The sequence below is a fragment of the Mauremys reevesii genome, linkage group 2, assembly GCF_016161935.1.
Source record: "Mauremys reevesii isolate NIE-2019 linkage group 2, ASM1616193v1, whole genome shotgun sequence".
Lineage (NCBI taxonomy): Eukaryota > Metazoa > Chordata > Testudines > Geoemydidae > Mauremys > Mauremys reevesii.
The window spans coordinates 198,324,811-198,349,360 of record NC_052624.1 but is presented as its reverse complement, the minus strand read 5'-3'; the positions used below and the strand labels follow the sequence as shown (position 1 = coordinate 198,349,360).

General features: G+C 45.3%; 1 protein-coding gene across 5 annotated transcripts in view; it reads left to right on the top strand.

The window, feature by feature from the left end:
- The window catches only part of GNAL (G protein subunit alpha L), a 324,240-nt gene extending 299,690 nt beyond the window's left edge, over positions 1-24,550 (top strand). For all 5 annotated transcript variants that reach the window (XM_039526666.1, XM_039526668.1, XM_039526669.1 and 2 more), the window contains 6 exons: positions 9,967-10,040; positions 11,828-11,886; positions 12,297-12,417; positions 14,387-14,517; positions 16,701-16,768; positions 23,127-24,550. In XM_039526666.1, coding sequence (XP_039382600.1) covers positions 9,967-10,040; positions 11,828-11,886; positions 12,297-12,417; positions 14,387-14,517; positions 16,701-16,768; positions 23,127-23,273 — 600 coding nt within the window. In that variant the 3' untranslated portion in view covers positions 23,274-24,550. The remainder of the gene's footprint in view (positions 1-9,966; positions 10,041-11,827; positions 11,887-12,296; positions 12,418-14,386; positions 14,518-16,700; positions 16,769-23,126) is intronic.

Here is a 24,550-nt window from a genome sequence, read left to right as displayed (position 1 = left end):
CAGAACCAGAGCTCTGTGGTAGCTACCTACACTAGAGTGTAGGAGAAAGCAACTCTGGTGGAAGCATATCTAATGAGTTTGCACAGCAGATCCACTAGGTCAGGGGTCTCAAACTCCCAGATGGCCCGCAATCCTCCCCAGTGTGGCCTGCGGGGCTCCAGCAGTTTTGGGGCCGGATCTCTCCCTTGACACCACCTGTCGCCCCCAGGCGCTCCCCCACTCCAGGGGCCCCGGCAGCACAGCGGAGCTGAGCAGCGTCTGCCTGCTCACTCCAGTGGCTGCCAGCCCCTCCCTGCAGCCCAGGGGCGGGGCAGGGTGGGGCTGTGCCTTTGTGTGCTGCCTGAGTGCCCCTGCGGCAAATGGGACGCTGCGGGGGTGGTGCCTGGGGGCAGAAGCACGCGGGAGCCCCAGGTAAGGGCCGCACCCCTGACCCCCTCCCAGAGCCTGCACCCCTACCCCACATACCCCCTCCCGCCCCTAAACTCCCTAGAGCCTGCACCCCCTTCCCCTTCCCACACACCCCCTCCCACCCTCAAACTCCCTTCCAGAGCCTGCACCCCATCCCCACCCCCCCAGACTCCCTCGCAGAGCCTATGCCCCATTGCCACCTCAGCCCCCAGACTCCCTCCCAGAGCCTGAATCAGGTCCCCACACACCCCCAAGCTCCCAAACTCCATCCCAGAGCCTGCATCCAGACCCCCTCCCAGAGCCCAACCTTTCACCCCTTCTGCACCCAAACTCCCTCCCAGAGCTTGCACCCCAATCCCCTACCTCAGACCTCCCCCCCCCCACCCAAACTCCATCCCAGATCCTTAGGAAGGTGGGGGTGGAGTTTTGCGGGGGTAGAGTTTTTGGGGATTGGGTTCTGGGCAGCATGAGTGACATTGGCCCACTGGGAGGATTTGAGGACTGGCACTGGCCCTAAGGTAAATTGAGTTTGAGACCCCTGCACTAGGCCATAAACATGCTAGAAGGGGAAGGATTTCTATTTTTCTTCCCCTTTGTCTCCAACCAACACCTATTTCCCATAGGCAATGCCTTTTATCTAAGCTTTGTTTGTGGGACTATAGGTTGGCCTCTAGTTTCATGTTGGGACACAGATGCATCATATATGGATTTATTATATCATTTATACCACTGTGAAACTAGAACAAATTTGTTGCTTATTCAATTGGGACTGGGCACTTGGGGTTAAATAACATGTATGTGCATTTAAATTTTTAAACTTTATATTTCAGGATCAGTCTTCAGAGTGACATTCCTTCTCTATAGCTACTGAAAGTAACGTTAGGCAGGCCGCTCATTTTTTTTTTTATTGTTTCATTATATTTTGTTATGGCACCGAGAGGCCTTCCAGCAGGGGTACCAAAAATTTGCCTGTCAGTCACATACTCCTCTCCCAGATGCCTTGATGCTATGTCCATTCAGCCCTCCAGTGATGTAGGCTAAAGTATTTGTATTTTTTCATTACTTGTATTATGGTAGCACCTACAGGTCCCAACTGATCTGAGGGGCCGCATTGAGATAGGTCTTACATACACATAGTAAAAGAGTGTCCTGTTTTGGAAAGCTCGCAGTGTAAATAGGCATATATGGAGTAGGAGATAGAAAGTATTGTCTTATTTTACAGTTGGATAACTGAGGTACAGAGAGATTAATGGACTTACCAAAGGTCATACAGGAAGTCTATGGCAGAGCGAGGAATGGAATCCAGGTCTCCTGTGGTTGAGGGCCTTAACCACAAGACTATCCAGATGCTCCAAGAGATATGCGGCTGTGCAAAGGAATTATAACTAAGGCTAAGATTTTGTCATGGTTATTTTTGGTAAAAGTCATGGACAGATCATGGGCAATAAATAAAAATTCATGGAAGCCGTGACCTGTCTGTGACTTTTGCTGCTGTGGCTCCGTGGTTTCCCCTGTCACTATGGTAGCTGGGAGCTGTGGGGTTCCCCCTCTGCCCGCAGCAACTGGAAGCTGCAGGGTAACCATATTTCCTAAAAAGAAAACGGGACACCCAAGGCACTCCCCTCCCCTCTGCATGAAGTTGTTGCCCATTGCTGAAACTCTGAGGAGGGCTCAGCAGTCTGTTACCTGTCACTGGAACCTTGCAGGTGGGGGGCCTGTGGCTGTTGTCGCCTGTTGCTGGAAACCTGCCAGGGCCCCACTGGTTGCTAGTTCCAGAGTCCTGCAGCCCCTGGAGCTGAAGCAGAGAATATCACATAGGTCTCTGGAAATCATGGATTCTGTGACTTCCATGACCTCTGTGACGTAAACATAGCCTGAATTATAACTATAGTATTTGTAAACAGTATTCACAAGGCAAAAATCATACAGCAGAATGAATACAAAATAGAAATGGAATATGCAAACAACAGGTTACTAAAGCTGTCTGAGAAGATGATGACTTTGCAGCTGGAAGGTGGCTTCAGAGCAGGTTAGCCTTCATAAGACTTAAAGACTCATTCCTAGAATCATGACCTGATTTCTGCCTCAAGCTTACTGGTGCAACTGGGGAGACATAGGCAAAGAGGGAGCCTCACTCTTTGGTTTCACCATCTCCTTAGGCCCATTTGTTCCTCTGGAGCCTTTCTGCACACTATGCTGTCATTCTTGATGGCTTTATTATAGCTGGAGTTGGTAGGGACTCCTATGCTTAGGTTGCCTAACGCTTGCTAGAATATATAGTAGAAAGTTATGTTCCGGGTTTTTTTTTTATTTGAGCAGTTCTCACACGTCCATTGTTTGCAGAAGGTCTTTGAGATTTGGAAGAGGGAAAGGCTTTCTTTGGGCAAGACAAGTGTCTTTATCCCCTAAAATTTCATTCAGGTTTTTCTGAGAGAGAATTCATAAAAATCATCATTTCTCTTCTATTACTTGCATTCCTCAGGAAAATGTTGGCAGCTGGGCTACTGGGAAGTGTCTGATAACTAAGGCTGTGAGTCTGTCATAGAGATCTTTCCGTGACCTCTGTGACTTCAGCAGCGGCCGGTGCTGGCTCAGGGCCTGACCTGAGGGTTGGACGGTGCGGGGGTGGGGTGCTTACCTCAGGGTGGGGGGCTCCCCAGCTCCCACTGGCATAGCCCTGAAGCTCCTAGGTGGAGGAGGGGCCAGGGGACTGAGTCCTCATGCTGCCCATGCCCACAGGCCCTGTCCACAGTGGTTCCTGGGCAATGGGAGCTGCATAGCCAGTGCTTGTGGCGGGAGCAGTACGCGGAGCCTCCTGGCCCCTCCATGGCCTAGGAGCTGCAGAGACATGCAGAGCCAGGTAGGAAGCTCCTGCCAACCCCTCCCCCCCCCCCCCGCCCCCAGCACCATAGAGGTCCCCGGGCCATACGCTGCTGCCTGGCCACCTCCCCCAGCACCCATGGCACCCCCAGACTGCCCCCCCAGCACCCGTGGCCCCCCGCCATGGGTATATAGTAAAAGTCATGGACTGGTCATGGGCCATGAATTTTTGTTTACTGCCCGTGACTTTTACTAAAAATACCCATGATTAAAACGTAGCCTTACTGATAACTACTCAGAGCACCTGTAGCGGTGGCTGTTGGAGGGGAGAGAAAGAGACCAGGTTGGACTCCCCTCCCCAGACTCAGTACACAGCCCTAGTTGCCCATTTCCCTCCCCCCTCCAGCTTGTAGCACTACAAGTGGGCTTGAAGCTCTCTTAACTCATAGGGTGATGGGGAGTGAGAGAGCTGGGACAAGCTTGCTGCAACCAGTCCCCGGCCACAGCAACTCATGCCATCTTCCTAGGGCAGCACATGGTACAGGACTTACCCCGACTCCTAGGCGGGAAGAAGAGAAAGAGGGAGAGGTAGACCAGGCTTCTTCCCTCCTCTGAGAAAACAGCCATCTTCTGCTGCCAGCTACTGTAGTTAATTCTGTAGCTCAAGTCATAGCAGTCTGGGCTGCAGTATTGGAAGGTTCAGGGTTCAAACCCAATGATAAGGATAAGGTTGTACAATTCTTTGAGTGCTGTCCCTGTGGCTCCACTTCAGGTGACGGTGCCTCCCGGCACCATTGACTGAAGATTTTCGGTAGCAGTGCCTGGTTGGGCTGCACGTGCACAGCAGCTGTCTCGCGGCCGTTGGAGTCTTGGTCAGTGTGCACATGGCTCGTACCCCTCAGTTCCTTCTCAACCGTCCTCGGCTGAAGATGAAGCTTGGAACAGTGCGATATCTTCTCCTCTTCCTATAGTTAAATAGATAGAAATACCTGTTAGATATATTCCCAGTTCTAGTATAGTTAGTTAGATAGTTGCTAGTAGTGTAAAAAGAAAAATTCATTTCAGTTTTCCCCTTGTTCGTGTCTCCCTCAGGGACACAAACTTTCCTTAGAAATGCCAGGCTCCCCTGGCTTCAAGAGATGGGGCTCCTGCCACACAGTGATGCCATGGTCCGACGGGCACTCTCAGTGCGTGAGGTGCCTTGGTGAAGCACACATACCATCTAAGTGCACTCACTGTAACAACCTCAAGCCCGTCGTAACTGGGATCTCCACCTTATAATGATCCTTATGGAGCAGTCGCTCCAACCAAGATCTGACAAGGATGACCAAAAGTCCACCACAACCACCGGCACCACAGCAATTCTTAACCCAAAGGGACATTACTGGGGCATCCGTGCCACAATCTCCTCTCCTCGGCACTGATGGCTCACCAATTATTACTCAACCCATGTCTCCCACGGCACCGTTGATGTTCACCAACAGCGAGAATGAGGAGCAGGACAAAGGAGTCTTCTCCCCACACCACTCCCCCATTCTTCATAGAAAGGGAACGGGGGGGGCTCACTAAAACCAAAGAACTGTCACATGCAACCACCTTACCCATGGTATGGGCAGTCTTGGATGTGCCTTCCCATGGGTTTTCCCATGTAGTGGCTGCTGTGGGACCCATGGATGGCATACAAGGCCCACTACACACAAACCTCTTCACCACCCAGGGGAGAATGATGCTCTCTACCAATGTCTCTGCTATCTACAATATTGGTGGCCCCAGAAGAGACGACCAAAGAACCACAGGAGGAAACAGGCACCGAGGACTTGTCGCCCGCATATAACTTGTCCTCTTCCCCGCAACGAGGCCATCATGCCGCCCCCTCCAACGCTGGCAGATGATTTCAAGCAAGTCCAGGAATTGTTTAAAAAAATAGGCATTAGCCAGGACATTCCCCTAGAGGAGGGCCAGGAGAACCAGCACAAGTTGCTGAAGATACTACAGCCATCCTCTACTGCAAAATTTGCCATCCCCATAAATGAGGCGATCCTTGAGCTGGCAGAGACAGTATGGCAACAGTATGGAGAAACCAGCCACTGCCCGCCCCCCACCGACATGCAAAAGGGCAGACAGGAAGTATTATGTGCAGACAGGAAGTATTAAGGAATGGATTTTCTTTTTTCCTACCCTCAACCAAATTCTCTCGTGGTGGAAGCTGCAGCTTATAGGGACAAACAAACACAACACAGGTCAACACCCCAGGATAAAGACCACGAACGCCTGGACCTCTTGGGCCCCAAGTTATACACCTCTTCCACCTTGCAATTTCGTATTGCCACTTACAGCACTCTCCTGGCAAAATATGATCACAATAACTATGCCAAACTCTTCGAATTTACCACTGACCTCCCTGAGGACAAGAACACACAACTCAAGACCATACTTGTTGAAGGACAGCTGGTCCCGAGAACTGTCTTACAAGCAGCCCTGGATATGGCCGATACAGCTGCCCGTATCACTGCTGTAGCTGTCATCGTGTGTAGAGCTTCCTGGCCCTCGTCCTCGGACGTACCCAAGGAGCTGCAATTGAAGTTAGAGGATCTACCTTTTGATAAGGACAAACTATTCTCCACCAAAACAGATGAAGTTCTACACACTGTGAAGGACTCACATGCGACCTTACGCACACTTGGCATATACACTCCGCCTCAGAAGAGGAAGAGATACCAGCCCTACCAATTCCCTAGGGATCATCCCATATACCTGCCCTCAACCCAGACCATATGACTTGGGCAGACAAAGGAACAGACTACCTCAGTGCCGGCAGGCACAACCACAGCAATCAGCACCCCAACCCACTGGAAACAAACGGCAGTTTTGAAGGTTTGGTCGAGGGTTTGAATGACCTCCCCTTGACACCAGCGCCTATCTGCCCGTTTGGCCACCGCCTGTGACATTTTTACCAGGCATGGGAGCACATCACTCAAGACCATTGGGTCTTAGAAATAGTTCAGTCGGGCTATTCCATCCCCTTTATTTCTTGCCCCACTTGCCCCTACCTCCCTCCCTGTCCCTCTTCAGGGACCTCTCTCACAAGCACCTTCTGAGGCTGGCAGTAAATCGTCTCCTCCAGCTGGGTGCCATGGAACCAGTACCGACACAATACAGCGGGAAGGAGTTTTATTCACACTATTTCCTGACTCAGAAGAAAAGTGCAGGGTGGCACCCGATACTGACCCTCAGAAAACTCAACAAATTTGCACTCTCCCAAAAATTCAAGATGGTCACCTTAGGCACAATAATCCCAGCACTGGAGAAAGGGAACTGGTTTTCAGCCCTCGACCTACAAGATGCATACTTTAACTTCACTATACACCCAGCTCACAGATGATTCCTCCAATTCATGATCATTTGCAATACAGAGTGCTCCCATTTGGACTGTCCAGTGCACTGAGTGTCTTCTCCAAAACCCTTGCAGTGGTTGCAACATATCAATGCAAACAAGGGATCATAATTTTCCCATATCTGGACAATTGATTCCTCAAAGGACGCACGTTCACAGAGACAGAAACAAGCATGCAACTCACCACCCATCTCTTCCAAAAACTGGGACTTCAACTCAACGTGCAGAAGTCAACATTAGTACCCATGCAGCAGTTAGACTTCATCGGGGCACACCTTGACTCAGTTCAAGACAGAGCTTTTTACCCCATACCAGATATCTGGCTATAAAACACCTGGTAGACAACGTCTCTATATGCCCACGGATTGAGGCGAGGACCTGCTTACAACTATTAGGACACATGGCTGCCACCACATTCATGGTAAAGCATGCCAGACTACATATGCAGTTTCTCCAAGGCTGGCTGAGTTCAGTGTACAGACCCACCAAATACAGCCTGAACAAACTCATTACGCCACCTCCCAAAGTCCTAGAATCCCTACAGTGGTGGACCAAACCAGAAAACCTACGTGCGGGTATTCCCTTCCAGCAAACACCACCATCGATCATGATCACAACAGATACCTCCCTACTGGGCTGGGGGGCGCACCAGAATCACCACACAGTACAAGGCCAGGTGGTCACCATCCAAGACACGCCTTACACATAAAGTTACTGGAACTCAGAGTGGTGAGAAAGCCTGCCTTCATTTCCTGTCTCTCATAAGAAATGAATCTATAAGGATGATAACAGACACAGTGTGCATGTTTTACATCAACAGACAAGGGCAGGCTCGGTCCCATTCCCTCTGCACTGAGACCATGAGACACCACATTGACATCTCAGCTTCCTATCTCCCAGGATGTCTAAATACCACATCCGACACACTAAGCAGACACTTTTCGCAGGAGCACGAGTGGGAATTGAATCATATAGTCTTACAACAGATTTTTTACCAATGGGGATTTCCCTCTGTCGATCTATTTGCCACAGCGCAAAACCACAAATGCCCACTGTTCTGCCCAAGGTGGGACTCAGTCCCTGATCTCTGGGGGATGCTTTCCTAATCAGTTGGGACAAGACACTCACGTACGCATTCCCCCCCATACCTCTGATACACAGAGTCCTATGCAAAATCAGGGATGACAAGGCCAGGATCATCATGATTGCTCCAGCATGGCCCAGACAGACCTGGGACCCTTACCTTCTGCACATGTCAGTTTGTCCTCCAGGGATCCTCCCAATGAAGCCAGACCTCTTGTCACAGGGCCAACGGCCACATCATCCATCCGCAACTGGAGAAGCTCCATCTGAAGGTGTGGCTGCTCCATGGTTCCATTTATACAAATTAATCTGTTCAGAACAAGTCAAACACGTGTTAATGAACAACAGACGTGAGTCCACGTGGAAGACCTACCTACAGAAACGGAAACGCTTTTCCAAATGGAGTCTTGACAAACACCTCACTCCCTGCACTACGCCCCTATCCATGGTGCTAGACTATTTTCTAGAGCTCAAGAACTCAGACCTATCCCTAAGCTCTATCAAAGTCCATCTCTCGGCAATTAATACCTTCCATTACAAGATTGATGGGTTCTCGACATTTACACATCCAATCATGAAACGCTTCTTAGCTGGGCTCCAGAACCTTTACCCCAAAGTACACTCTCCCACATCCACGTGGGATCTGAACCTAGTCCTCAAGGGACTCATGATACCCGCATTCGAACCACTAGCCACCCGCTCCTTACAACACATGTCAGTGAAGGTGGCATTCTTAGTGGCCATCACATCCGTTAGCGAGATTAGTGCACTGATGGGCAATCCACCCTACATGGTCTTCGTCTACCTTCCATATCAACCAACCTATTCATCTCCCTGCATTCTACCCTAAACCGCACAAAACCTACAAGACGCTTCATTACACTCCTGGATGTTAGGAGGGCTATAGCCTTAGCAAATCCCTGAGATTGTTTGTTTCGGTGACAGAATGATCAGAATGTGCTGCTGTATCCAAGCAGTGCCTTTCCAACTGAATATCCAATTGCATCCACCTGTGTTATCAAACACAACATACAATTCCCTACTGGGATTAGATCCCATTCTCCTAGGGCCATGGCAACATGCATGGCATTCCATGTGGAAATTTGCAAAACTGCCACATGGACATCAGAGCATACCTTTGCTAACCACCATGCCATCACTCAAGACTCTAGGGCAGATGCCACACTAGGCCTCACAGTCCTCTCTACTTCTACCATTCACATAACTCCAAAGCCCTCCCAACCATAATGGGCACTGTTCTACATTCACCTGAAGTGGAGCACCCACAGGGACTACACTCGAAGAAGAAGAGAAAGTTACTCACCTTGTGCAGTAATTGAGGTTCTTCGAGATGGTGGGTCCTTGTGAGTGCTCCACTACCCACCTTCCTCCTCTCTACTTTGGAGTTCGCTACGAGGACTCTACGGTAGAGAAGGAACCGACGGACGTGGGCCATGCACACTGACCGAGACTCCAACGGCCGCGAGACAGCTGCTGCACACTCGCAGCCCGACCAGGCACTGCTACCAAAAATCTCCAATCTACGGTGCCGGAATGCACCATCACCTGAAATGGAGTACCCATAGGGACCCACATCTCGAAGAACCTTAGTTACTGTGCGAGGTAGAATTTTAAAATATTTTTCCTTTAAAAAAACCCTAGGAAATTACATTTAAAAACTATGTTAAGAATATTATTTGTTTTAAAGTTAAGTAGTACTCAAAAGATAGGAAATGCCAGGTTTGCAGCTGTGCATATGACCTTAATTCTGCCCCCTTGTTAATTATGATACAATCTTTAATTACATGATCACATACCATTTTTCCCTAGGACTCATCTCATTCAGGGCATAAGCGGGGCAGAATTAAGGTTGCATAAGCAACTGTAAATCTGGCATTCTCTAACTTGTGAGTGCTTGACTTTGCAACCTAACATTTTAAACTTATTTTTATATAATTTAAAATACATTATCCATCTCACATGTGCAACTTTATACAATCATCAGTAACAGACTTCAATATGTGTTTAGTGGACAAAAACATCCGACATCCCCCTGCTTCTACAAAGTCAAGATCTAGTTATGTTATTTTATTTGTATACTGATTGTGTGAATTTGCAGGTAAATGCTTATAAACAAGACAGATTTTACTTTAATTAAAATAAACATCAACGATTTTCATCTAAAGGAGTATTCCATGCTTTTCAAATAAAAATAAGGGGGTAAAAATGTCATTCATCTGTGTCTATTTTCTTATTTCCAGGATCTATTAAGATGCAGAGTTTTGACATCAGGGATTTTTGAAACAAGATTTCAAGTAGATAAAGTAAATTTTCAGTAAGTGTATTAGCAATAATTTATGGTTATTGTACTTACTTTGAACCACTTGATTCAGATGTCCCTACCTCACATTTTTTATATTGTAGCTATTGTAGGTCTTCCAACCTCTTTGTCTTTATAGGACACAATGTAATTGGCTTTTACTCAAAAAGAAAAGAAAGCTGAAAACTGTAGTAGTGTCCCTTAGTGTCTTTCTATCCTAAGGTGTATCTATGGTGGATGTTGCTTATTATTTCATTTCATAATGTTTATGTAATCTTGTCAATTTACACAGTACTTTCTTTACTTTCTTTGGCGTCGATGCAGACTTCATTGGAATATTTGCATCAGCAAGGGTTTGAAGAATTGGGCCCAAAGAAATAAGTCTCTTCTTGTTCTGAAGAGCTGTAATCTATGGATTTTGAGGTTTTATATCAGTGGTGGGCAACCTGGAGCACACAGGCTGCATGCGGCCCGTTAGGGTAATCTGATTGCGTGCCACGAGGCCGCCACTTCCCGCGGCTCCCATTGGCCGGGAACGGTGAACCACGGTGACTGGGAGCTGCGGGGGGCCGTGCCTGCGGACGGTCAATGTCAGCAAAATGTCTCTCAGCCCGCAATCAGATTACCCTGATGGGCCGCAGGTTGCCCATCACTCTTTCATATTGTTTCCCTATTAAAACACACACAATGTTTTTCATACGCCTCATCAGGCTGCTTGTAGTTATTATTTTTAACCAAAATACTTTATCAATATTGTGCCTCTGAATTTTAACTTCCCCACTGAGTGTTGGAAATATTCTGAAACTTGTGCCTGTTAGAGCACGGTAGGTCCAAACATTTTGACATCAAACCTACAAAAGGGTCTCACACAAAACCTCAGCCACATATAGTTCTAAAGCAGAGGTCTCAAACTCCCGGCCCGCTGGCCATCTGCAGCCCGTGGGCCTCCCCAGTGTGGCCCCCAGGGCTCCCTTGGCCCCACATACCACCCCCAGGGGCCCCAGCAGCACCGTGGAGCTGAGCAGCATCTGCCTGCTTGCTCCAGCGGCTGCCGGCCCCTCCCTGTGGCCCAGGGGCAGGGCTGTGCCTCCGCATGCTGCCCCACCCTGGGCGCCCCTGTGGCCAATGGGACACTGCGGGAGCAGTGCCTGGTGCCAGAAGAACGCAGAAGGCCCCCGGCCCGCCCCGCCTTGTAGCCCCAGATAAGCGCCATACCCCCGACCCCCTCCCAGAGCCTGCATCCCCCCCCACACACACCCCAGCCCCAAACTCCATTCCAGAGCCTGTACCCCAGACCCCCTCCCCCACCCAAACTCCCTCCCAGAGCCCAATCTCTCACCCCTTCTGCACCCAAACTCCCTCCCAGAGCCTGCACCCCAATCCCCTATCCCAGACCTCCTCCCTAACCCAATCTCTGCCCAGAACCTTAGGCAGGTTGGGGTCGGAGTTTTTGGGGGGGCGGGTTCTGGGCAGCATGAGTGACATTGGCCCTCTGGGAGGACTTGCACTGGCCCTAAGGTAAATTAAGTTTGAGACCCCTATCCTAAAGGCTTAAAAATCTATTTATCCTGCAGGAAAAGTGTGTTTCTGTAGAAATTCAGTGGAATTCTCCCAACAGGGCAGGGAAAATGTAATTTTTATGTCTGCATGACATGGCAACACAATTTCAGGAACTCTTCCCCTTCAGGCAGTATTTCTTTGCTATTGCCCTTGGATCTGTCAGACTGAACCCTAACCCTGCATGCTTCATGTGATTTTCCTAGTGCACACAAATGATATAACATCCTATGGCTTTTTAACAGCATGTTTGATGTAGGTGGCCAGAGAGATGAAAGAAGAAAATGGATCCAATGTTTTAATGGTAAGTCTGCACCACATTTTTAGCTTGAATCTATTCTCTGCTGGGAGAGTTTCTACTCTTAGAATTTTGGTTTACACTAAATTTAAATAAGACGGTCTCTTTTTTCAAAAACATCTGTGTATTTTGTATTATTTTATCAGTTCACTACATCTTCTCTTAAGTTTCTCCTACCAAATGAGGTATTTACAGCAAAACAGTCTCATTTGAACATTGCACATCACCATGTGACATTAATAAAGGAACCCAGCATCACATACAGTTTCTTCCAACATAAATTAGAGTGTACACTGCAGACGGAGTTGTGTGGTGCCTTTGTGTGGCTGCATTAAAATATTACAATGTTGAGCTTGTTTGGAGTAAATGAAACATTCTGTTCTCTTTATTTTTTTTCTTTTGTGTGTTCCACCAAGATGTCACTGCTATAATCTTTGTTGTGGCCTGTAGCAGCTACAACATGGTAATAAGGGAAGACAATAACACAAACAGACTACGGGAATCCCTGGATCTCTTCAAAAGCATCTGGAACAATAGGTAAAAATAAATCTCTTTCTGGAGCATTAATGTAGTCAGTAATAATGAAATTAGTATTTAGCACTTACATTTTTCTAAGCTTTGTTCAAGCATTAATTACTTAAATATTAGTTAATAATTTTAAAGGCTCAGTCAAGTACTTTTCTATCTGTTATTATTAATATCTCTGTAGCAACTTATAGAAATTTCAAATAAAATATCTTTCCGTACCGATTGAAAAGAAGTTTGCCGCTTTAAGTTGCCAATGAACCTGTACTTCAGTGCATACAGTGATACCTCACTAGTGAGCAGGCCCCATTGCTAAGTATTTAGATTTTTTTTGTTTAGAAAATGTCAAGACAGGACCAGAATGTTCCCTGGTAACCAATCTTGAAGCACCACCAACTGCACTAACCCCTCCGCAACACCATCTCTGGCCCTGGAACAGGGCTATTGTACTTACAGTACATTGCAGCTGCTGCTGCTGCAGAGACAAGACTACGTCAGTTTCTTGGTATTCTAACAGGATCATAGAATTGAACAAGAAGCCAACAGTCCAGATGGCCCACCAGAAGCATACAGATTCAGGCAGGGAGTGAGAAGGGCTTTGGAAAGGTCATCAGCCAGGTCTCAAGAGCTGCCACCACTTCTGTATTTCTGTAGTGCTAAGCTAAGGAAGCGAGTGAAACCCAGTTCTGCCATCGCTATGTTTGAGTGGGGAAGATCAGGATGTTCTCATATTTCAGCTCCATCTCCCCCTCAGGTGGGAGCAGATACACTGAGGATGTCCTCTCATCACAGCAGTATGGTAGCAGTAGCAACAACCAACTTCATGCACGTTCACGGCACCAGTCTCAATACCACAAGAGCATACAGGCAGCGGCTCTCCTAAGAGTCGTCCCCTGAAAACAAGTCCAGTGGGACTGCACCCAGTTATAAGCAAGTAGCCCTGTTTAAGAACTTTAGCCACTGTTTGGGTCAGGGTTAGCGCATGACATGGGGCTTCATGATAGGTCCAGCTGACAGCATGATGTCACATTTCTTGTTCCCATCCCTAATACAACCACAAAATCTTGCAGGGCATCATTTCAAGCAACTCCAAAATCTGTAGGGAGATTAATGTATGAAATTTGGAGTTTGCCATTTACTAAAGTGTGAAGTTATAAGGTTGTATTGTATGATAAGTGTATAATTAGATATTTTAACAGCTACCACAGTTTCTCTGTCTAATCTAATTGTAGCATTCTTTTACATTACACTAATGTTGTAGTCTCTGTAAATGATAGATATGGTAACTAGCTAGCAATTTGAATAGATTTCTAATTGATAATAAGTAAATATGAAATGCAATGTAAGATCATGAGAAGTTACAAGACTTGATCTATCTATCTTTATGCTCCCGGGCATGAGGTGATTGTCAGACTAGGTCAGGAAGAATTTTTAGCACAAATCCCAGTGGTGTAGTGTCACAATAATAGTCTGGTGCATTATTGTGGCAGAATGGGGTTTACTGCCCCAACTCATCAGGTACCATATAGGATTCTGGTTTGGATGATCAGTTGGTCAGTTCAGATACAGCAATTTGTATGAAAAATGTACAAGACAGATAGGTAACCTCCAATATTTCTCTATTGCTTTAGTAGAACCAAGTATGTCTTTACATTTTAAGAAGTGCTAGTATTAAATTTTTACTGTGACGTTTTTAGAAAATGTTAACGCTCTGGTGCCTAGGGCTAGTGATTTGGTAGCAGAGGGTTAATCTATAAAACAATATATTTTAAACGCTATTGATATATCAACCAGTACGGATGTGAATTCAAGATAACTGAAATATTAGTTTAGCTTGGTTGGGTTTTTTTTTTATTAAACTTGGTTAAAAGTGCCTCACAGACCACACAAAATAAGAATAGGCCATTAAAGATTCCTTTATGAAATGGTTGTCCAATGGATGTGTTAGAGTTAGCATCAACATCTGGTTTGTTCTTCACAGGTGGTTACGGACCATTTCTATCATTTTGTTCTTGAACAAACAGGATATGCTAGCTGAAAAGGTCTTGGCAGGGAAATCAAAAATTGAAGATTACTTTCCTGAATATGTGCGTTACACTGTACCTGATGATGGTAAGATTTCGTAACTGTAGGGATTAAAGTAGCAGGCATAATCCTTTTTCTCACAAGTACTACAAAGCATGCAGATTCTTTCAATAAAATGATGATACACCACTCTGAAAAGAGAGGACACATGCATGTACACACACAAAGGGAAAACTTAATTTGGGAAAGGTCTTTGCCCTATTTTATTTGTAAGCATCTGATCACGTATCTTAGTTACGTACAAAATTATGATAGAATGGGATGGAATGAAGCAAATTATACCAAGCTTCTTTCTTCAATTCATTGCTTATTTCAGGATAAAATGAATTCTGTACCCAAAACAAATAGAGTTGACGTGATCTAGAGGAATGAATTTCCTGTACTGAACAAGAACATTAAAAAATTGACCAATATGGCCCCAATTCAGCAAGATACTTAAGCACATAAGTAGTTCCATTGAGTCAGTGGAGACTCCTCACATGCATAGTTAAGCATATGCTTAAGTACCCTGTTAACTTGGGGATGAAAAAACACCTTATGTACTACTTAATTTACTATATTGTGGAAATTGTGGATCCCATAATATTAAGCTTCCACTGCAGTTTTTATTTTAATTAGCTTACTTTGCACAGTTCACGGTTTTGCTTACATTTTGAGATTTGCAGCACACACTTTTTTCCCCATTTATCCATTCTGACAGTGGCAGGGCTCTGCCGGTCAGTCCCAGGCAGCGGCGCTCTGGCTGTCATCCCCAAGGGCGGGAGGGCAGGCTCCCGCTGTCAGCCCCACACATTAACGACTCTAATATAGTTGTAGCAAGATGTCTGGTTATCAAAAAAATTAGCAGGCATAACATAATATTTAAGTGTTTATATTGTTCTAGCAAATTTTTCTTAAACAAATAGGTCTTCTCTGGGTTTTCCAAATTACCACAATTAATAAAGATCCATTATTACTTTTCTACCGTTTTCCATGTCTTGTCCGCATCTCAGCCACAATTATTTGACAGTCAGCCTGCATTTCAAGTAGGGCCTGACTTATATAATAAATGGTCTTCAGCATCAAAACTTTGTCAACAGATATGAAAGCAACAGAATGTTTAACTACTGAATTGCTATTTTCACATTTCAGTGTTTTCCTGTTACTAAATGCTAGGGGTTGTTAAGAAAATGTACTTTACATTGAAATATTTTCTAATTATAAATAGTTGCTAGTGTGAAAAATATTTACATTGTTTTTAAAAAAAGACAACAAATTTACTTTTAAAGAAAGGTCAAATCTTATTATTTGTAAAGCCAAATTACTCTATGTAGTAGCTTCATTGTGTTACACACTTGAGACCATTTTTCAAATCAGCATGTGGTACCAAGTTGAACCCAAACGCTGATCCATGTGAATAAAGTGATCAATGTGAGTAAGCATTTGCAGCGTCTACAATCCATTCTAGTGGTTTGTATGACCAATGTCACTGCCGTAAGCAATGTTCCCAATTTAGCCAAGGAGCTGTTGCCCATAACAAGCTGTGAAATAGAAGTTTGTTTATTTAAGATGGGTTAAAGCAGCGGTTCTCAAACTTTAGCAACCTGAGGACCTCCATTTTCATTTAAAAAAATTTGTGGACCCCCAAGCCCCCCGCTCAGTCCCAGGCCCTGTCCCCCACTCCACCTCTTCCTCTAAGGTCCCACCCCACCTTTTCCTGCCTCGCTCCACCCCTGCCCCTCCTCTTCCGTGCCTCTTTCCACCCCTTCCCCCAAGCACACCTTGTCCCTGCTTCTCCCCCTCCCTCCCAGCGCCTGCTGCATGCCAGGGAACAGCTGTTCCACAGCATGCAGGGGGCACTGGAAGGGACGGGGAGCAGTTGATCAGTGGGCTGGTGGCCCTGGACATGATTCCACCCTCTTCTCCCGAGCACACCCCATCCCCGCTCCCTCCCTGCTGTTCCCCGGTGTGCGGGAGGGTGGGGGAGTAGTTGATCAGTGGGGCTAGCAGACCAATTGGAGTGCGCTTGTGGACCAGTTCCCAGTCTGAGAAACGCTGGTTTAAAGTGTTCTTTCGTTTTGGATGAACCAATTGTGAATGTAATGTAGGTATATTGTTTTTTAATTCCTATAGCAAAGAACTATCTCTTATATATTCCATCTGTTATTAAATATGCAAAATAGCTCTCATTTATTTAATTTATCTGATACAATTTATTTTTAATTAAACAGCAACACCAGATGCTGGAGAAGATCCCAAAGTCACAAGAGCCAAGTTCTTTATCCGGGATGAGTTTTTAGTGAGTAATTTTAAAAACCTGTATGTAGTTGTATCATGGAGGTTACGCTCATTAAACACACGTGGCAATATGGTCACATTTTGCAAAAATAGGGTGGGGAAAAATGTTTAGCACTTTCATAGCTTTTTTCGGCCATACATTTCACAGCACTGAAAAAAGATGAAGCCCATTTTATAAATGGTGAAACTAAGACACAAAGATGCCAAGTGACACATAGTGAGTCATTGGCAGAGCCAGGAATAGTCTCCTGAAACCCAGCCTGGTATTTAGTCTACTGTGGTCCCAGACTGCCTTCCTCTTTCCTTTCGTTTGCCATTGTGCACATGGCCACAGTAATATGGACCACTTCCACTTCTAATTTCTGTGATTTATTTTGAGGATTTATTTAGCTATAAAAGCTTATTCTTGTTGCATAGCAGATTTCATTCACATCTCTGTGCTGGCTGCGTGGCCTGTATGGCGTTCACAATCCATTACTGAGGTCAGCTCCTACATTTAGCGACAGGTTTGTTATAGATAACGCATCATGGACCATGAAATCTGGTCTTTGGTGTGCTTTTACCCTATGCTATACAGATTTCACAGGAGAGACCAGCATTTCTCAAATTGGGGGTCCTGACCCAAAAGGGAGTTTCAGGGTGGGAGTCACAAGGTTATTTTAGGGGGTTGCGGTATTGCCACCTTTACTTCTGTGCTGATTTCAGAACTGGGCAGCCAGAGAGCGGTGGCTGTTGGCCAGGCGCCTAACCCTGAAGGGGTGGCCGGAGAGTGGCGGCTGCTGACTCAGGGCCCAGCGCAGAAGTAAAGATGGCAATACCATACCATACCGTGCCATTTTTCCTTCTGCATTGCTGCTGCTGGTGGTGGCTCTGCCTTCAGAGCTGGGCTCCCGGCCAGCAGCTGCCGCTCTCCAGCTGCCCAGCTCTGAAGGCAACGCTAGTATAGCAGTGCAGAAGTAAGGGTAGCAGTACCGCAAACCCCCCCTACAATAACCCTGTAACCTCCCCACAACTCCTTTTTGAGTCAGGAGCCCACAATTACAATACTGTGAAGTTTCAGATTTAAATAGCTGAAATAATGAAATTTATGATTTTTAAAATCCTATGACTGTGAAATTGAGCAAAATGGACCGTGAATTTGATAGGGCCCTAGTTATAGACCTGTCTGAATCCCCCTAGTAGACAGTCAACAGTCTGTTGTAATGGGACCAAACCTTTGGATCCCACGTGCTTCCAAGCCAGCTGGGTCTGGGCAGCGACAAGTGACTTGTTTCTAACTCTGGGCCTCCGAGGCACCCACCTCCCAGGTGCAGACCTCCCATCTGGGCCCTGTTCCTTGGGATGTGGGACCCACAATCTAGCTGCCCTAGGCCCCTGAAACCAGTTCTTTGGGTTCCTCAGTCAAATATGCATGCTCCCACACCAAAGTCCCCTCCAGCAGCATTCTGGACTATAGTTTAACTCTTCGGGGACACCTGGCATGTAAAGTAAGGAACACAGGCTTGCACAGGAGTTTCAGAAAACACAGTAACTTTTACTCGGAAAGCACACAAGAGTTACAGATCTGGGTATAAAACAACAAACACCTACACATTCTCTCTCCTGAATCACTTCTAGTGAGTGTTAAGGCCCAGCCCGTGTATCAGGCAGGTAGGCCCCTCCTGCAGTTCTTCTGTTTCCTTAGTAATCATAGAATATCAGGGTTGGAAGGGACCTCAGAAGGTCATCTAGTCCAACCCCCTGCTCAAAGCAGGACCAATCCCCAACTAAATCATCCCAGCCAGGGCTTTGTCAAGCCTGACCTTAAAAACCTCTAAGGAAGGAGATTCCACCACTGCCCTAGGTAACCCATTCCAGTGCTTCACCACCCTCCTAGTGAAAACATTTTTCCTAATATCCAACCTAAACCTCCCCCACTGCAACTTGAGCTATTCAGCTGGTGAGAGAGATTCATAGATTCCAGAGCCAGAGTGGATCACGGTGACATCTTGGGGCTCAGGAACCATTTGTAAACCTTGATGGCCTGAGAGTCGCTTGATGGCCTGACCCCCTGAGTCACTCCCAGAGCTGATGCCCCCATCCCCCCCGAGGGGCTGTCGAGAAGGGCTTGGAGCTCAGATTCCAGATGCTCTGGCCAGATGTGAACAGCTGGGAGTATGGCCCCACTTGCAACTGGTGGAAAGGAAAGGGTGGTGAGCCTAGACCATGCCCAAAAACACGCGGCCCCTCCCCATGGCCCATGGATGGGGGATTTGGGGCCTGGAGCTGAGGTGGAGCGATCAGGGAACGTAGGGTGTAGTGAGGAGGAAGGAGTTAGGGTGTCTAGGGAAGCTGGAGAAGGATTTGGGGGCAGCAGGAGGCTGGGGAAAGGGTATGGGGCAGAGGTGTATGGGGGAGGGGTGGCAGTCCATTAGCTGTCGGAAAACACACGGCCCAGGGGGAATTTGCAGTGCTATGGGTAAATTAGAGGTACGGGGTGGGGGGGGAGCAGGGGAAGAAAATCTTGGGGGCTGGGGGCCGGGATGGGTGGTAGGATAGAGGAGATGTTGCAAGGTTATGGGGCAGAGGGTACATCCAGGGGCTGGTACTTACCAGAGAACATGACACCATCCTCTCCTTCCTGTGCAGCTGGCTGGGCTCAGCTCCCCACTGCCAGCATTGTGACCCTGTGCACCAGGTTTCAACGCCCAGAGCGGGGCACTGAGACCAGCCAGCTCCATGACCCTTTGAAATATTCTGGCTACCCAATTTTGGGTCACACCTTAAGGGTTGAGAAATCCTGCTGGTAAGTTGTTCCAATGGTTAATCACCCTGACAGTTAAAAACTTACCCCTCATCTCCAGTCTGAATTTCTCTAGCTCCAACTCCCAGCCATATGACGGTGTTAGACCTCTCTCCGCTACATTGAAGAGCCCTGTATCAAATATTTGTTCCCCCAGCCAAGCACAGATTTTGCTCTTACATAAGGTTTCAGTCCCCTCTGTCGTGTGACCCATACATCAGCTTCAGCACCGCAATCAGGTGGCTGAAGTGTGAGATTCTCATCCCAGCTTTGGCCCTGTGCCTGGCATAAAAGAGACAGAACAGCATGAAGGGGGCCTAAATATCCCCTCTCTGGCCAGAGAAGGATTCCCCCTGTTTAGTCACATCTGAAGACAGCTTTAAGGCTGCCTTCTGAGGTCCACCTGACAAGTCTTGATTAATGGTCATGCCTGGGGCAGGAGTGTTTTGGGGTGGGAGCAGAGCACATGGTGCTGCAGAGATTCCTGGCAGGCCTGAGTAGCTTCCATCATTTAGACAGGACCCCAGTGCCGGTTATACCTGGAGCTACCCAGGATTTCAAGGGTGCTAACGTGAGCCTAAACCTCCCCTCCCCGTGGAAGCACTGCACAAAATCTCACCTTGAGTTTATGGGCAGATAATTTTCACACATCTGTTCTTTCCATTATTCAGTCTAAAAGAAAATGGGAGAATCCAAACACTTATGTGGATATTTAAAATGTCAGCCGGCTCAAGTGAAAGTTTTTCTAGTAAAAATATTCCTAAGGCGTTGCACTGTGCCACTGCCAATGGCAACAGGCGAGTAAGACTGAAGTAGTTATTTTACTTTACATTTTAAATACTGTTCTGAAGCAAATTAGAAAGAGAAACCTTGAACATTTTATGCTTCAGAGAGTGAAGGAGTTTTTCATCTCACTACCTTTGTTACATTTTTCTTTCCAATTCTTTATGGTCTGTATTTTTTTTTCTTGTTCTGCTCCATTACATTTCCTCAAATCTGCCTTTATTACGTATACATTCTTTATTGTAATTTTGGTAGCTTATAGTCATGTTCATGGGTCTGGCACATCAGCCCCCTGCTACTGCTGCACAAGACACTTTAGGAATGGTGCTTTGGTAGCCTGTGAAAGTCGTGTCGTCTTATAGCCCTCTGCAACTGTACCTGGCACACAGCAACTCTCAAAACTCTCCCTCTGCTGACACGGACTGCAGCCACCAATTCTATTTCAGATGATTGTCTTAATTAAACACAGGTTTAGCACAGACTAGTTACGAAAAGGTGTTTATATTTAAATACACCTCTGACTAATATTGCTAAAAAGTATGAGAAGGTAGGCATTTCATTCTCTCACTCTCATTTGCAGAAGCGCTAACTATCTGAAAGCCCCCTTGACTTCAAGTTACAGGTATTCAGTACCTGTGCAAACTACGCTATTGGTTTCCAATTTATGAAAGCATGAGCTAGGTATGAGAGGAAGAGCTGTTTGGCTCACCAAGACAAGACTGGCAATCCAGCTCTTTCCCTCAGCAAAATTTTTCTTTCCTTGCCAGATTAGGTCACATGTCTAGTTCATGGTAGTGTCTCCTATTTCACGTGGTCTCTGTTTCATAGGAAACTCTCCAGGCTCCTAGTCCTGTGCTTAATCACAAGACTATCCTTCCTCCTCACAATGTTGAACCCAGCATTCATCTATTCTTTACAATTCTCCCAAAACAAATATTGATGTTTTATATACAGGATTCTGCAACTGCTGATGTTTTACTTCAGTACAATGGGTCAGCCCTACAGAAACAGCAGCGGGGCAAATCTGGTTTATTCTGGTTTTTATTTTGAAAAAATCTGAATTTTATTTTCTTGGACTTGAAGCAGCTACTGTCTGAATACATTGACCTGCATTCCAAGAATAGTATATTTAGCTCCTTTCAGAAGAATCTGTTGTGTTCTTAGTAATCTTGACCTGTTCATAATTATAGGGATCCAACATCAATATTTTTCTTGTATTCTAGTATAGTAATGGTTCTTCTGCTAAATGTTATTATAGAGGTGTGTATTTTTCCTTGAGTTGGCACTCACTTCTCTTAATACAAGTCTAATATGACTCCTCAGAATAAGTTTTGAGTTGAAAATTCAGTAGATGTTAATCTCCTAAAAATATACGGTTGCTTAACTGCTAGGGCACAAAAAAGCCCACATTTTGAAAACACATATTTTAACATGCTGCTGTAGAGTCTCAAATGTAACTGGGCATCACCAAAACATTGTGGTGAATTAGCTACTTTGTACTTCGCTTGGTGGAATGAGAAATTGGCTGTATATGATAAGCACTGTACAGCTAATGGCGATTCTCTGTCACTCAAATAGCAGGGCCCCATGCTTTTGAAGTAGGACGGATGAGTTCTGTTCTTTGTTATTACCATAAAGCTGTACAGGACATGTATGATGCACACAGCAGTCCACAGCAAGCTAGTGTTCACACCTCAGCTTGATGCAAACTGTATATTCATGTAGACAAGCTACATTGCTGATTTAAAACAAAAGTTCACAGTTTTGCCACTTGGTGGCACCAAAAAAAGAAAAATAATTCCTGGGATAGATGCATTACAGAATGCAGTATTTGGTTATTAACAGTACAGGTTATATATGAGAAGGTACCTATAATATATAACATAGCAGCTCTTACAAGATACCCTTCATGCAGTTATACTGGGTATTTTAATGGTATTTTAACCTTATAATACTATGCTTAATATTCTGTTAAAACTTTGTTTATATTTTACCTGGTTTACCCAACTCATAAATTGGAAATACTAATTAGGTCTCCTGGTAGTGCACGATTATTTTGCATATAGTAACATTAAAATATACCATGAGTTGAAATGATTATTCTTTAAAGTTACCCTCTGATCTCATTCCTGGGTCTCTGTTTCCTAGTGCAAAACAGGGGAGTATTTTGGTCTCTAAGGGCAGTGGTAGTGGGATGGATTGTGAGCCACTCCCCTCGCTCGTTGTCACATGGAATGCAAATTTCCCCACACTAGCCTTTTGATGTTCTGTAGACATAACTTTTAGGGGGGAAAGTGTAGCTTAGTTTTCATGCCCATTCACTCCTTGGTCTCTCTTGCTGAGTGTCAACTAGAGTACCAATTGTAATGGTCGCAGTGTAGCCCCTAGTAGATGACCCATACTATAAAACCAACCAATATTGGTTGCAGTTGTTAGCTGGCAGTGAGTTCTATTAACTATCAGACTCAACATGAGTAGCTAAGAATTGAAAGTCAACTTAAATGGGGGCTTTTTCACTAGATTGCCAGCAGCTGACCTGTTAAAGGGCTAAATGTGTTTTTATGCCTACCTACTTAATACATGTCTTCAGTGTGTATCGTATGAAAACACAGACATATCTTTGGAAGGCATAGGCACATCCAGGATTTGTGTTTGGATAGTCAAACGGGCAGTGCTGAAAACTGGGCTTTTGCTCTTCAGCTAATCTTTTACAACTGGGCACGTGTTTGGGATGTAATGAGCTGACAGACCCCTGAGTAATCAGTCTTCAATATGTTCTCTTCTTTTTCTGCAGAGGATAAGTACAGCAAGTGGAGATGGCAGGCATTACTGCTACCCACATTTCACATGTGCAGTGGACACAGAAAACATACGCAGAGTGTTCAACGATTGTCGAGACATCATTCAGAGAATGCATCTTCGCCAGTATGAACTCTTGTGATTGGGATCACCGTGGAGCCTGTGGTTTTAAATACTTAGCTCCTTCCTCTCTCTCTCTCTCTCTATACTATGCCACACAGGGTGGAAGAAAATACTACAGAAATGTCAGTCTTTTCAGGTTGTTTACCTTAATTATTTCGCCTTTGAGCTGATTTGCAGCAAGTTTGGGTTTCTTTTCTGCCATGCTTTTTGGGACTATTTGTGTGCTTTATTTTGATATGCCACTTCTTTGTCATTCCACTAAGCCCTTTGGCTACCTCTGTTGCTTTAGGGGTGTTTTTTGGGTTTTATTTTTGCTAATTGAACATAACCTGCTAAATTTTTTCCAGCAGGTTATGTTAGTTCAAACTAGTATGTCAGCTGGATGACACTAAAGTCATACCTATCCTTGTGTGGGTCCCTTTTTTAACATGATATTAAGAGTACTTGATGGTTGAAAAAAGAATAATGCACTTTGTATCAGGTTATTAAATACTGTTGAGGAAGTATACACACAATGTAGCAGCACCACAATATTTATTACTCTGTCACAGTTTTTAGCATTACTGAGTTGCAGGTCAACTGATAAAGTGACCTCCTCTTTTAAGCCGTTACTGGCACAGGAAGTAGAGTAGATAATGAGAGGCATGGTGAAGATAAGCAATTTTTCTGGGGTTTTGGGGCTAAGTGCCTCTACACACCTCAGGCATTTGAATTACAGCTACTTTTTCAGCCTGTTGCATCTAGGCAGAAAATGTACCACCCTCACTTATGTTATTTGTGCTGTCCACAAATGATCCGTTTAGTTTAGATCATTCTTGGACAACAGTCCTCTCCCTATATATATATTTTTTTTGTTTTACTGCTGGTTTATTATATTGTACAGACTGTAAAATGTAATATTATTTTGTACAACTTTATTGAAGAAAAATACTTGTAGAAGATCTTTGTGCCTTGATTATGGCTGTACCTGTAAAATGAGCTAAGATGTAAGTATGTTTTTGATTGCGCTGTACAGCTTGATGTCAACCTTACCTGCAGCAGTGACTGGGGGTAAGAACTTTATCTGTAGAATTTAGGGATTTTTTTCTGGTTTATATAAAAACAATGCTCTTTAGTATAAAAAATATAAATTATGCAAATTAACCACTTACCTTTTCAAGTAAGGTATTACAGTCACCGGATGTTGCAGCAACATGCCTTTCTCTTTTGAAATCTCAGCTTTAAAACATTGGAATTCATTCAAGTGTCCAAATTGCAACCTGGTGTTGTTTTAATGGGAATCAAGGATTTTTTTTT